Source organism: the organism of the source record quoted next, unplaced genomic scaffold, assembly GCF_019419815.1.
Source record: "Pyrus x bretschneideri cultivar Hongxiangsu unplaced genomic scaffold, Pyrus_bretschneideri_v1 Contig20, whole genome shotgun sequence".
Lineage (NCBI taxonomy): Eukaryota > Viridiplantae > Streptophyta > Magnoliopsida > Rosales > Rosaceae > Pyrus > Pyrus x bretschneideri.
This window is the reverse complement of record NW_025999502.1, coordinates 6695712-6709205: the sequence shown is the minus strand read 5'-3', so window position 1 is coordinate 6709205 and position 13494 is coordinate 6695712. Positions and strand designations below refer to the sequence as shown.

General features: G+C 39.3%; 1 protein-coding gene and 1 pseudogene across 1 annotated transcript; both read right to left on the bottom strand.

Moving 5' to 3' along the window:
• Positions 1 to 290: 290 nt before the first annotated feature.
• LOC103934633 lies at positions 291 to 1342 on the bottom strand (annotated as a pseudogene).
• A 4564-nt stretch (positions 1343 to 5906) lies between these two features.
• On the bottom strand, positions 5907 to 8238 carry LOC103934632 (amino acid transporter AVT1I-like). Its single transcript, XM_018644343.2, has 3 exons — positions 8047 to 8238; positions 6760 to 7376; positions 5907 to 6602 (listed from the first exon to the last, which is right to left on the bottom strand). Exons 1-3 carry the CDS (start codon positions 8213 to 8215, stop codon positions 6084 to 6086), a joined length of 1305 nt encoding a protein of 434 aa, XP_018499859.2. The 5' UTR covers positions 8216 to 8238; the 3' UTR covers positions 5907 to 6083.
• Positions 8239 to 13494: the final 5256 nt, after the last annotated feature.

Below are 13494 nucleotides of genomic sequence, written 5' to 3'. Positions count from 1 at the left end.
CGAACACGTGGACAACACAACGGGGTGACATGGAGCGTGTGTGGCAGTTGGGCTTCACATTGCTCTAATAGTATGAAGAAAGTTGAGATTCTATCATAAAACCAATTGGTAATATGGAGACTAGCCCAACTTACTTTAAGCCCATGCAAGGTCTTTCATCTCATCAATGTAGGATTCATTCTCAACAGACAAGTCATGTAGTTTAAAATATACGATGACAGTAGGAGATTCAGCCGGAAGAATTTTTTTTTTTTTTAATAATATAAAAAGCATCTTATTAGCTAAGGTTTGAAAGAAATTTGGAATTCTGGAAAAGATTTTCATCTCAACAGCAACTAGTGCAAACATTGTGAAAACAGAGGAGCAGTTATGTGAGCTGCTTCATCAAGTTTACAAATGCTGTACAATTTGTAATAGGGACGTGTAAGTACCAAATATCACGACCACAACTTCGATTAAAATTATACACCAAACAATCACCATCTCGCATCCGACCTTTCGATAAGTACCTGAAATCTTTAGGTAGCAAACACATGGTATTATAAGCGAAGCCGTGACGCTAAAAAATGCTCCAACCAGTGACATGAGATACCCGAAAAAGGGCAAAGCCAAGCTACTGTTACACTGCTGATTACCAAGGCAGTACTCAGTAATAGGCTTAAAGGTATGTTATTGTTGTAGTGACTAGGAAACCGATTTTTCACTGCATTTAGAATTGGTGCAACCATCAGTGCATATTTAGACAGTGGATTGACAAGGATGGTGCATATTGCAAGTTTTTAGCTAAGTTTTTGAGTTGGAAGGTTTAGAGTTATCTGGGACTCAACCCTTGATCCAAACATTAAGTACCCTAAAACTGCCATTGATGCGTAACTCGCAGTGCATACGATAAAGCTCAGGAGGAGGACCTGCATCAGTTAACGAAACATCAGATATTCGAAACTGAGAAATTAAACAGTACTTATATAGATGTGGGACTCAACGCTCACCAGCACTACTAACCAAGATATCGCATTTAGATTATAACCAAAGTAGCTATAGAGTAACATGTTTTTAACTACTTCATTTGAAAACTGACGTTTGTTTGTCATTGATGTGTAGAGGGTAGGAAACACGGGATGCGCACAATAACAAAGGACATACAAGCTAACAGCTGTAGGGATTCCATTCCAATTAAGTGGTACAGATCCCTCGTGGTGAAATCCAATTCCATCAAAAGCACCGGCCCACAAAATTGAGCCGAGTATGATAGCAGAGGCAAAAACCCCAGTTGCCGATACGTAAGAAGAAGACTCAGGTTATCTAACCACACAGTCGGCATTACAACAAGTCCAGCGATCATAACAAAGCATTGTTTCCATGTCCAAAAAAAGATAAGCCATGCGACACCATGATAACAAAGCGTTGTTTTCATAACAAAGCATAGTAAATTACAAAGACCATTTAGTGTTCGTAAGCAGGAAACTTCACCTAAGAAGGTTCAACCATGTCCAAAAAAAGATAAGCCATGCGTCCAACTCCTTCAAACAAGAAGTAGGGGCTATTACGTCTATGCACCTCGCCCTATAAGCTTGTGAGCTCTATCGAGTAGGAAACAAGCCAAAATCTCTGGCTCTGTATAAGAACATTTCCTGTCAGTTGGTAGAGTGAGAGGAACACGTATGCGTTTCCACTAATGCCATGGAAAATCTCCACGCTTTAGTAGTCCACGTTTCCAGGCAACCTCTGCAGCATCAAAAGCTGCTTCCAGAAGTTCTTTATCTCCAAAAACCAGGGATTTACCATATCTTTTTAATCTTAGACTGACTCACAGAGGAGAGGCAATACAAGTTAACAGTGAATAATTTGAAAAAATAGACAAACAAAGGTTTGATTCAGTGGGAGAAGAAGAGACAAAAATTGGAAAAGAATATCATCTGATTCCTCGATCCTCAAAAAAACATCATGAGGTTTATAATGCAAGTTCAAGGGAAGAGTGACACAAATTCTATATTTCCACCACACAATGAGTGCCTTGAGGAGAAGTTTCTCTGGGAAGCAGCGGTTGTAGCTCATTAACGTTAATGAAATGTATTCATGATCATATAATTCATAAGTGGTGTACGACAAATGTCTTCTTAGAAGCTCAAATATAAAAAGCCAACGAGTTCAACAGTGTACCGAAGAACCATTTTGAACAAAGACCACCACATGAAGTTTATTAGCAAACAATTGAAAAGCAGCACATGAAACTTAATGCATGAAAAGCACAATCAAATTGATACCTTAGCAGTTTTGGCAAGAGTGAGGGCAATTCCAGGTCCCATGACACCAGTGCACAAGAACATCTCGATGTCTATTTGACACCAGTGTGCGTTGGCCCGCCTCATTTTGTGTGTCGCATTTTTCGTGTGACAAGCCGACTTCGTTCTGCGTGCGACGATTCGTTTTGTGTGCCAAAAGTAAGCCTCATTCTGCATGTGACGGCCTGCCTCGTTTGTGGGTCTCGTTTTGCATGCGCAACTGTCTCATTTTGCATGTCAAAAGCCCAACTTATTTTCTGTGAGCAGAACCTACCTCGTTTTACATTTGCCTCGTTCTACGTGTGCGGAGTCCTGTCTCATTTTGCATGTCAAGTCCACCTTGTTTTACGTGCTCAGAAATTGTATTGTTTTGCGCCCACCAAGCAAGACTTTAGGGTTTAGGGTGAATAATATGTGACGGCTTACAAGTGCACTATAGGGTGAATGGTGTTTTCACTTATAATTTCCCAAAACGGTGAATAATAACCTTTTGGCAGGCTTGTTTGTGCCTTGCCCTTCTCATGCCTTTTCCACGCTTTGGCATGACATGTTTATTTGTGCCTTGCCTTAGTCATGTCGTGCTTGTTTGGGTCTAACCTTCACAAAAATGCACAACCGCCTATAAAGGCGCAATGAAGGGAAGGTACAAACGAGTGTCTGATTCCATGTACGACCAAAGCATAACATTCCTTGCAAAGGCACAATATTTTTAAAGGAAAACTAATAAAAAGGGTTTGAAAACTTTAAGTTTTAATGATAAAGACAAAATAAATGGTAAAGTAAATAGTACCATGATTGATTTTTTAGGGTTAAAATGTGATTTTTCGTTAAAGTGAATAATACCGTGGACTTTTCGTTAAAACTCCTCTATTTTTAATCCGCAAACAAGCATGCGACACCATGATATGCCTAAGTTTAGCAGAAAAAGCAAAAATATAAATAAATAAAATGAAGTGTGATTCTCACTTACTGATGATGTGGTTCATTGACTAGGTGATGAATGTGCATCCACGTGGCATTGTGGCTCCATGTGGACAATTAAAAGTTAAAAGAAAAAAAATATCTTTTTTTTTTTTCATAAAATAAGAAAAAAAATGTTAAAAAGGGTATTAATGATGTGGCAGTAAATGGACCCAAAGATCATTTTGTAAAGAATATTAATATGTAAGAAAATAGGAAGAAAAAAAAACTAAAAGAGAAAAAATCTCCTCCCTCTTCTTTTCTCGTCTTGCGCTCCCCTTCTCGTCTTCTGCTCCAGTCCTCCCTCACTAACCATGAGAACACAACTCCAAGCTTCTAGATTTCAAGAGCCCATCACATATCCGCTTCGGTGGCTACTCTACCTCCTTCTTTTGGCACACCGCCGCAAACCTCCTCTATAGCCGCAAGAATATTTGACGCTGTTGACGAGGTGAAGGTCTGCATGTTTGACGCCCCTCAAGAATGTTCTTATTGCCCTTGCCCTTCTAAAACAGGTGGACTCACTCTTATGTGAAGGTAGTTACGCTCCTAACATGTGGTATGAGATTAAGTTTTACATTAATGCTTATAATGGTTAACCGTGAAGCTCAAGTTTCTTCACTCGATTATGAATGAGTTTGTTCTTTTGTTTTTTGGTAATGTTATTAGGGAGTTTCATTCTTTTTTTCTTTTAATAAACTATTTCTAAATCTAGGTGATTAATTAGTGTCACATCTCGGTTCGGGGTCCACCACATTCCAAGTCCGCTATCCCAGAAACAAAACCTGTGAGGGCGTGGTCAGGGCCCAAAACGGACAATATCGTTCTACTGGTGGACTCGAGGCCGAAGTGTGGTGGACATTCTGGGTCGGGTGTGTCAGTTAGGGCAATTCCAAAAATTGTTTTCCCTGTTGAATTATTTGCTAAAAATATCTATTTTCTACATTTGGTTTGTGTTTCTCACATATACATTTAGTACGCAGTTTGGCCCTACTCAATAAAAAGATGATAACTAAATCCACAAAAGATTTAGAAAATTAAGAATTAAACATCAACTATTCACTCAATTTCTTTATTATAAGGAATGGTGATGATAACTTCAACCAATCCAGAGTACATTAGAGCATATTTAAAGACAATGATTAAAATATGAAATGATTTCCATCTCCATAAAATTGTTAGTTTTTAACAATTGATGAAATGAGATCAACTACCTGAAATGCTCCCAATCTTTCTCTCACACAATGCCCTCATAATCATTAACGGCTTTGGTAGCAATGGGATCAATCATCGACTTGTTCTTGACGGAAATGACAAGCTAGTAGTTGATGCCCGCCACCACCTGAGTGTGACCCTCGAACAACAGGGCTAGGATGGGTAGCGTAGTACTAATCTTTCCCTATTTCAGTTTATTTATTTATTTTCTGCTTTTTTTTTTCCTTTGATTTTTTTTTTTTCATATGTTACTTTATTTTAGTAACCACTATTTAATTTAGGTTTTAAATCGTTGATTTTAAGTGTTTAAATATGAATTATACTTTTGCATGAAACAATATATTTTGAAGAACAGAAGTATGGTAGTTTGTTTTTATGGTAAGAGAAATAAAAATAAAATGATAAAAAAAAAAAAAAAAACCCAAAAAAGAAAAAAAATTTGAAACGGAGGGATGAGCACGATCTAGCGATTGGTATAAGCTTTTGTCGCCACTCTGCTAGCAATTTATTCGCCACATCGTCCGCTACCTTTCTTGTGACAGTCTTTGTGGGTAATCGGCAGTGAAGTACCAATTGTATCCTTTTTTTTTTTTTTTTTTTTTTTTCCCTCTGTTTTTTCTTTTTCCATTGATTTTTTTTCCTACGTCACTTTATTTAGAACATGAAGATGAAAAAAAATAAATTGATAGTTTAGGCGTAGGGAGACGCAGTTACAACTCAAGCCTAGCGAGCTCAAACACTAGCCCCAGCCCAAACTCATGGCTTGGGAAGGCCTAAGGCGCATTAGAAGCATTGAAGGCCCATGGGAAGGCCCAAGGTGAAACAAAAGCATTGATGGTCGTTAGATGAGATTAATTTCGAGATATATGTCGTAAATAAATAATCAAACTTAATTAACTGCAACAAATAAGACGGTGAATGTTACCACCATTTTAGGATGGTGAGCTAAAATGTACTCCTCAAAAGAGAAGAAAGAATTTCTCTGTCACGGGAGCAGATGCTACGATAATAGTGCATTATAACTAAACATCTGGAGACGCTAAATTGGCAATGTCCTAAGCCAATAATTAATGAGATTGTTGAGAATGCATCCCACACTGATGAGAAAAGAGACAGTGCATGGGCTATAAGTAAATTGGGTTACTTCTCATAGTGTCAATTAGTTTATTGGAGGAACCCCATATCCTCAACACTCCCCTCCCCCTCAGGTGTGGCGGATTTTATTTTAAGCCGAATACATGACAACACAACAGGGGTGACGTGAAGCGCATGTGGCAGTTTAGCTTCACACTGCTCTGATACTATGAAGAAAGTTGGGGTCCCACCATAAAACCAATTGGCAATATGAGGACTAGCCTAACTTAATTTAAGCCCCTGCAAGGTCTTTCATCACATCAATGTGAGATTCATTCTCAATAGACAAGTTATGTAGTTTGAAATATACGATGACAGCAGTAGATTCAGCCGGAAGATTTTTTTTATTTTTTTATTTTTTTTTATACAAAGCATCTTATTAGCTAAGGTTTGAAAGAAACTTGGAATTCTGGAAAAGATTTTCATCTTAACAGCAGCTAGCGCAAACATTGTGAAAACAGAGGAGCAGTTATGTAAGCAGCTTCATCAAGTTTACAAATGCTGTACAATTTGTAATAGGGACGTGTAAGTACCAAATATCACGATCACAACTCCGATTAAAATTATACACCAAATAATCACCATCTCGCATCCGAGCTTTCGATAAATACCTGAAATCTTTAGGTAGCAAACGCATGGTATTATAAGCGAAGCCGTGACGCTAAAAAATGCTCCAACCAGTGACATGAGATACCCGAAAAAGGGCAAAGCCAAAGCTACTGTCACACTGCTGATTACCAAGGCAGTACTCAGTAATAGGCTTAAAGGTATGTTATTGTTGTAGTGACTAGGAAACCGCTTTTTCACTGCATTTAGAATTGGTGTAACCATCAGTGCGTATTTGGACAGTGGATTGACAAGGATGGTGCATATTGCAAGTGTTGAGCTAAGTTTTTCAGTTGGAAGGTTTAGAGTTATCTGGGACTCAACCCTTGACCCGAACATTAAGTACCCTAAAACTGCCATTGATGCGTAACCCGCAGTGCATACGATAAAGCTCAGGAGGAGGACCTGCATCAGTTAACGAAACATCAGATATTCAAAACTGAGCAATTAAACAGTACTTACATAGATGTGGGACTCAACGCTCACCAGCACTACTAACCAAGATATCGCATTTAGATTATAACCAAAGTAGCTATAGAGTAACATGTTTTTAACTACTTACATTTGAAAACTGACGTTTGTTTGTCATTGATGTGTAAAGGGTAGGAAACACGGGATGCGCGCAATAACAAAGAACATACAAGCTAACAGCCGTAGGGATTCCATTCCAATTAAGTGGTACAGATCCCTCGTGGTGAAATCCAATTCCATCAAAAGCGCCAGCCCAAAAAATCGAGCCGAGTATGATAGCAGAGGCAAAAACCCCAGTTGCCGATACATAAGAAAGAAGACTCAGGTTATCTAACCACACAGTCGGCATCACAACAAGTCCAGCGATCATAACGAAGCATTGTTTCCCACTCATTGTGAACCCTGAAGCAGCCAACTGCAAATCCATGTTTGGAAATAAGTTGTGCAAGTTATCACCCTCTATGATTAGGAAAGCTGTTGCAACTAAGTAGAGTTCTATGTTCATGAAAATCGACACCACGATTCTTCCTGTTTTCCCAAATGCCTGTTCCCCTATGTCGGGATAAGTTTTTATACTCGTATCCACGTCCATGCATCTTTGGATTAACAACCCTGAGTAAAATGCAGCAGCAGCAGTAACAAAAAGAAGTATCAAGCTTAGCCATCCTCCTGATGCTAGCGCATAAGGAACTGACAGTATCCCAATTCCTGAAACCACATTAAAAACAGTGTATATAATTTGGGTATTAAAACTCCACAGGATCGCTTGAGCTAGTACTAACAAAAGTACTTACAGTTGCAATAGAATGTATACATGAAAGGTCTGTAAAGCAAAAAAATAAAGGTTCTTAATTAGGTCAGATATCAATATATTCCCCCTCCTAATTTCCTGCGAGTGTTTGCAAATTATAACACATTAAGTAGCAGCTTGATAATCATTTTATTTTTAGTTTACAAGGAAATGAAAACTAAAAACTGAAAGCCATTTTTTTCGAGTTTCAAAATTTGGTTTCAGTTTTTTAGAAAACTAAAAAACTAAAAACTAATATCAAAAGGTTTTAGTTTTCGAATAAAAATAGAAATTGAAAACTGAAAACAAAATGGTTATCAAACGAGCCTATGAATTTAGAGTGCAGGACACATACTTGGAGTACAATCGAATAGCCCTTTCGAGTAAGAAATTGTAGGTATAAAAAATGTCTAAAGGAGGAATTGAGATAATTGAAAAAATTTACAAGCTGTCACATATATAACGTAGTTGGATTTTCATGCATACACAAAAACAATTAAAATGACAAGAAGAAATGCTAGAATGTATACGGCCAACAGAGAACATGCATGCATGAAAATTAAAGAAACAGAATGTACATAAATATACCTGAGAGGGCATTGAGACCATTGAAAAATGTTTTCAGAAAAGACGTAGTTGTGTTTGTAGTAATTTGGTGATCGCAGTTTGCTGCCACTTCTGGTGACTCGCATCTTTCGTCGTCCCTCCCGCTCAACACAAGGGGCGAGGTCAAGGATGCATGCGCATCATCATCCATTGGAGGGGGAGAGAGAGAGAGAGAGAGAGAGAGAGAGGGCTTCGAGAGCTGTTTGACGTTGTAAATTTAGCATTAATAAATAGAAAAAAAAAATACTGAGAAATTAATTTAGAAATTAAGCACATGTTAATGGTGCCCGCATACTGAGAAATTTATCACTTTTTCCTTTTATGAAATGAAAGTGGACGTACTTTTTCAAAGTTGATTAAGTTGCCAAAGCAAAGCAACAAAGTAATTAATATTCGAGCTAAAGATTACAAACTAGATCTTACAACTATTGTACCATTTTTTTTGTTTATTTATATGGTATTTTGATACACTACAAATCATCCCGATTAACCATAAACCACCGGTTCTTCGTCCGAGCGGTCCCATGAGGATGCGAAGGCTATGAAAAAAAGATAGAGAAAGAGAGCGATTCCAGCCCCGGCCACCGACCATTTCCTTGCCACTTTACATTTCAACCCCCACAAAGCCAGTGCTATGTCTTTCTCCGTTGCATGTTTGGTGGGGTCCCTGGTGGACTTCGGCAACCATCCCCCACCCCTACCTCACTTTTATCTCTCTCTCTCTCCACCCATTTTCCTGAGAGGACCACTATTAATTAACTATTCTTCTTGTTATGGGAGTACGGGAGTTACCATAGTTAAGGGTCTTCATGGACAATACATTAATGTTTTAGCTGTTATGTTGTTATTAGCCTTTATTAGGATATAATTGGTTTTCCATTTCATTGTAACCACTAGGAAGATATCTTATAGTTTGTGTATAAATATAGGTTGTAATATTTCAAATCTATATTATTAAATATAGGTTGTAATAATTCAAATCTACCTTGCTTAGGCCAAAAGTTTGGCTGATGAACTCACTACTATCCAAGAACCTGTGTCCAATTTTGACTTGGTTACTTATGTACTTTGTGGTCTGGGACCTGATTACCAGATGTTTGTGATGGCTCTTCTGAATTTCCCACATTTTCTGGCCTCCGCACCAAACTGTTTGCTTTTGAGGGGCAACAAGCCTTTGCAGCCTAACTTAATACTACAAACTCACATGGCCAGCGCCCCTTCCGTGCTCGTGATCCCTTTGGCCCAAGGCCACCTATCCGTCCCTTTAATGGGCCTGCACAGAACTTATATCGTCCACAACGACCTGCCTTTAATGCTCAAGGTCTTCTGGGTCATCTTCCACCTAGTTAGCCGGTCTATGTTCGCATTACCACCAATTTGGACATGTTCAAGCTAAGTGTCCTCAATCTCGTCCATTTGCCGACATGCATGTTGCTTCCTCTTTTGATCCTAACTGGTATTGGACTCCGACGCTACAAATCACATGACACATGATGCTAAGTTGTTTCCCCACAGTGCCTCCTATGAATCAAGTGATAATGTTGTTATTGGTAATGGTGACACCCTCCCCATCACTTAGTGTGGTAATGTTTTGTTTTCTTCTGGCACTTATGTTTTTTGTCTCTCTGATGTTCTTTGTGTTTCTTCTCTTCATAAAAATCTTTTATCAGTCGGTCAGTTTACATAAGATATGCATGTTAGTATTACTTTCTTTCCTTGGGGCTATCACATTTGTGACTTACAAACTGATGTTCTTCTTTTTCCGGGCCTATGTAAAGATGACCTTTATCCCATCTTCCTACACTACTGATTGGGTCCAATACAACTTTTTCTTCCGTTGCCGTGTCTTCATCTCTTTGGCATCGTCCTCTTGGTTATCCTTCCAACAGAGTGCTTGATTCACTAGTTTCTAAGTCATTGTTAGGTTCTACTTCTCATTTATTGGATTCAAATTGTAGCCATTGTTCCTTGTCTAAATCAATAAAACTTTCCTTTTTGCCTCATGAACACCGTTCCCTTGCACCATTTGATTTAATTCATTCGGATGTGTGGATGTCTCATGTTCTTTCCATCTTTGGTTATCGCTATTATGTCCTGTTTACTGATGATTTCACTTGATATACGTGGATTTTTCCCATGCGTCTGAAGTCCGAAGTCTTTGATCATTTTTCTGCTTTTGTTATGTATGTTCAAATCAATTCTCTTTGTCTATTAAACAATTCCAGAGTGATGGGGGTAAGGAATATGACAACTTGCAGTTTAAGCATTTTTGTGCTACTAATGGAATAATGCATCTTTTTTCTTGTCTTCATACACCCCAGCAGAATGGATTGGCTAAGCGCAAATATCGTCATATTGTTGATATGGGTCGTACTCTTTTACGTACTACTCATATGCCTCACACCTTATGGGCTGAAACTTTTTGCACATCAATCTATTTATTTAATAGACTTCCTACGCATGTTCTTCATGGGATCTCACCATACCAATCCTTATTTGGTCATTCCCCAAACTATAAAATGCTTTGAATTTTTGGGTGTTTGTGTTATCCATATCTTGGAGATTATGTGTCTAACAAATTACAACCTTGTTATCTATACTATATTTTTGTTGATTATAGTGATAAACATCGTGGGTATTGGTGCTTAGATCCACCTACTAGACGACTCTATATTACACATCATGTCATTTTTCATGAAGATCAATTTTATTATGTTGTTGCCCTTCTATCTATTTCCTCTCTACCGCTCGCCATCGTTCCCGTAGGCTAGTTTCTCAGCCACTTACCCCATAACGTGTCACTCAGCCCATGCCATTGCAACAAGAAACAACTCATTCAACCACTTACACTGCATAATCCATATGTTCCCCTCCTGTCGAGCCATCTACATCCAACTGTCCTCATGTCGAGCCATCTGCAGCAGACCTGATAGCACCTGCAGCTTTCCTATCTATCCCACCTGTCCCTGATCACATTGTGCCGCCTAAACAACCATTATCTGTGTCCTAACATTTCATACTGCCATCCAATATCGCAAAACACTCTACATACCATGGTTCTTTTGCTGTTGCTCTACCACCTCGTAGTCCCGTTTTCACTTGTTCGAAAACTGGCATTTTTAGGCCCAATCCTAAATACCAGGCCAACTTCACTACTCGGTATCCTACTCCTCATGCTTTTTCTCCCTTATGGACATGAATGTTGAACCTACTTGCTACACACAAGCATCTCGATTTCTTGAATGGAAACATGCCATGCTTGAAGAATACAATGCACTTATTCATTAGGGTACCTGGTCCTTGGTCCTTCCCTATAATTCATTCAATATGGTTGGTTGCAAATGGGTTTTCAAAATTAAGTGGCAATCTGATGGCACACTTGAACGGTACAAGCCACATCTCGTTGCCAAAGGGTCATCAACAGCCTGGTATTGATTATTTTGATACTTTCAGCCATGTCAGTCAAGCTTACAACAATTCGCATTGTTCTCTGTTAAGCTGTTTCTTTTTTATGGTCCATTCGGCAGTTCGATGTCAGAAATGCATTCTTGCATGGCTCTCTTTCTGAAGAAGTTTACACGCGACAATCCCCATGATTTGTTGATCCTGATCGCCCTTACCATGTGTGCAAACTTCATAAGGCCATCTACGGTCTCAAGTAGGCTCCACAAGCATGATTTAAACGTTTTAGTTCTTTCTTGTACAGTTTGGTTTCTGTCAAAGTCGGGCTGACACCTCTATGTTTGTTTATCAAGATAATTCTTGTGTTTTGATTTTATTATTGTATGTGGATGATATTATTCTCAACGGTAGTGATTCTTCTCATATTCACATATTCACACCTTTATTTGCACACTAGGAGCGAAATTTGACATCAAAGATTTGGATGTTAGTATCACAAGGATTTTCTCAATCTTACTCAGAACGAATACAAAGTTGATATCCTCAAACGCATCAATCTCTTGGACTGTAAACCTGTTTCCACACCCATGGCTTTGAAAGGTACACTTTCTTATATTGATGGTACTAAACTTGTCGATCCTACACTTTATCAACACATTGTTGGTGCTGTCACATCCCAGACCGACTCCATCGTAGCACGATATTTTCCGTTTTGGGCTACACCCTCATAGTTTTGTTTTTGGGTTTCGGCACGAGAACTTCCTAGTGGGTCACCCATCATGGGATTGCTCTCTCCCCTAAACTCGCTTAACTTCGAAGTTTTGATGGAATCCGAAGCTAGTGAGTTCCCAAAAGGCCTCGTGCTATATAGATGTGGGCATGTATATATAAGGCACATCACCCCCTCTTCGTTGGTCGATGTGGGATGTTACAATCCACCCTCTTAGGGACCCGACGTCTTCATCGACACACTCGCACCACACGGTAGAGTGGTTCTGATACCATTCTGTCACATCCCAGACTAGTTCCGCCGTAGCACGATATTGTCCGTTTTGGGCTATGCCCTCACGGTTTTGTTTTTGGGTTTCGGCACGAGAACTTCCCAAGAGGTCACCCATCCTAGGATCGCTCTTGCCCAAACTCACTTAACTAAGGAGTTTTCATGGAATCCATAGCCAGTGAGTCCCCAAAAGGTCTTATGCTAAAAAGGTGAGCATGTACATATAAGGCACATCACCCCTTCTCCGTTGGTCAATATGGGATGTTATAATCCACCCCCTTAGGGGCCCGATGTCCTTGTCAGCACACTTGCACTGAACGACATAGTGGCTCTAATACCATTCTATTACATCCCAAACCAACTCCGTCGTAGCATAATATTGTCCGTTTTGGGCCACACCTTCACGGTTTTGTTTTTGGGATTGCTCTTGCCAAACTCGCTTAACTTCGGAGTTTCAATGGAACTCGAAGTCAGTGAGTTCTTAAAAGGTCTCGTGCTATATGAAGGTAGGCATGTACATATAAGGCACATCACCCCCTCTCCGTTGGTCGATGTAGGATGTTACAAGTGCCCTCTAATACCTTACCATGACCCGTCCCGATATCTCATATGTGGATCAACATGTTGCTTAGTTTATGGGATCTCTTAGTGATGTTCATTTTGAATCTGTTAAGCGGATATTACGTTACCTCAAAGGCACTTTTGGTTTTGGTCTTCCTATTTATAGGTATCCTGATTGTTCCTTTTTAATTGCCTATTTCGATGCTGATTGGGTAGGATGTCCTGATACACAGCGGTCTACATTTGACTACTGCATATTTTTAGGGTGCCGAGAAACAGCCAACAATTTCTCGTTCCAATGCAGAAGCCGAATATCGAGCTCTTGCCTGTGCATGCATTTATACTATATGGATTCAAAATCTTTTAACTGAACTTCGTTGTCCGCTTACTCGTCCTGTGTTACTCAACTATGACAATTTGTCTACCACATACTTAGCTGCTAATCCCGTGTTTCATGCTCGCACAAA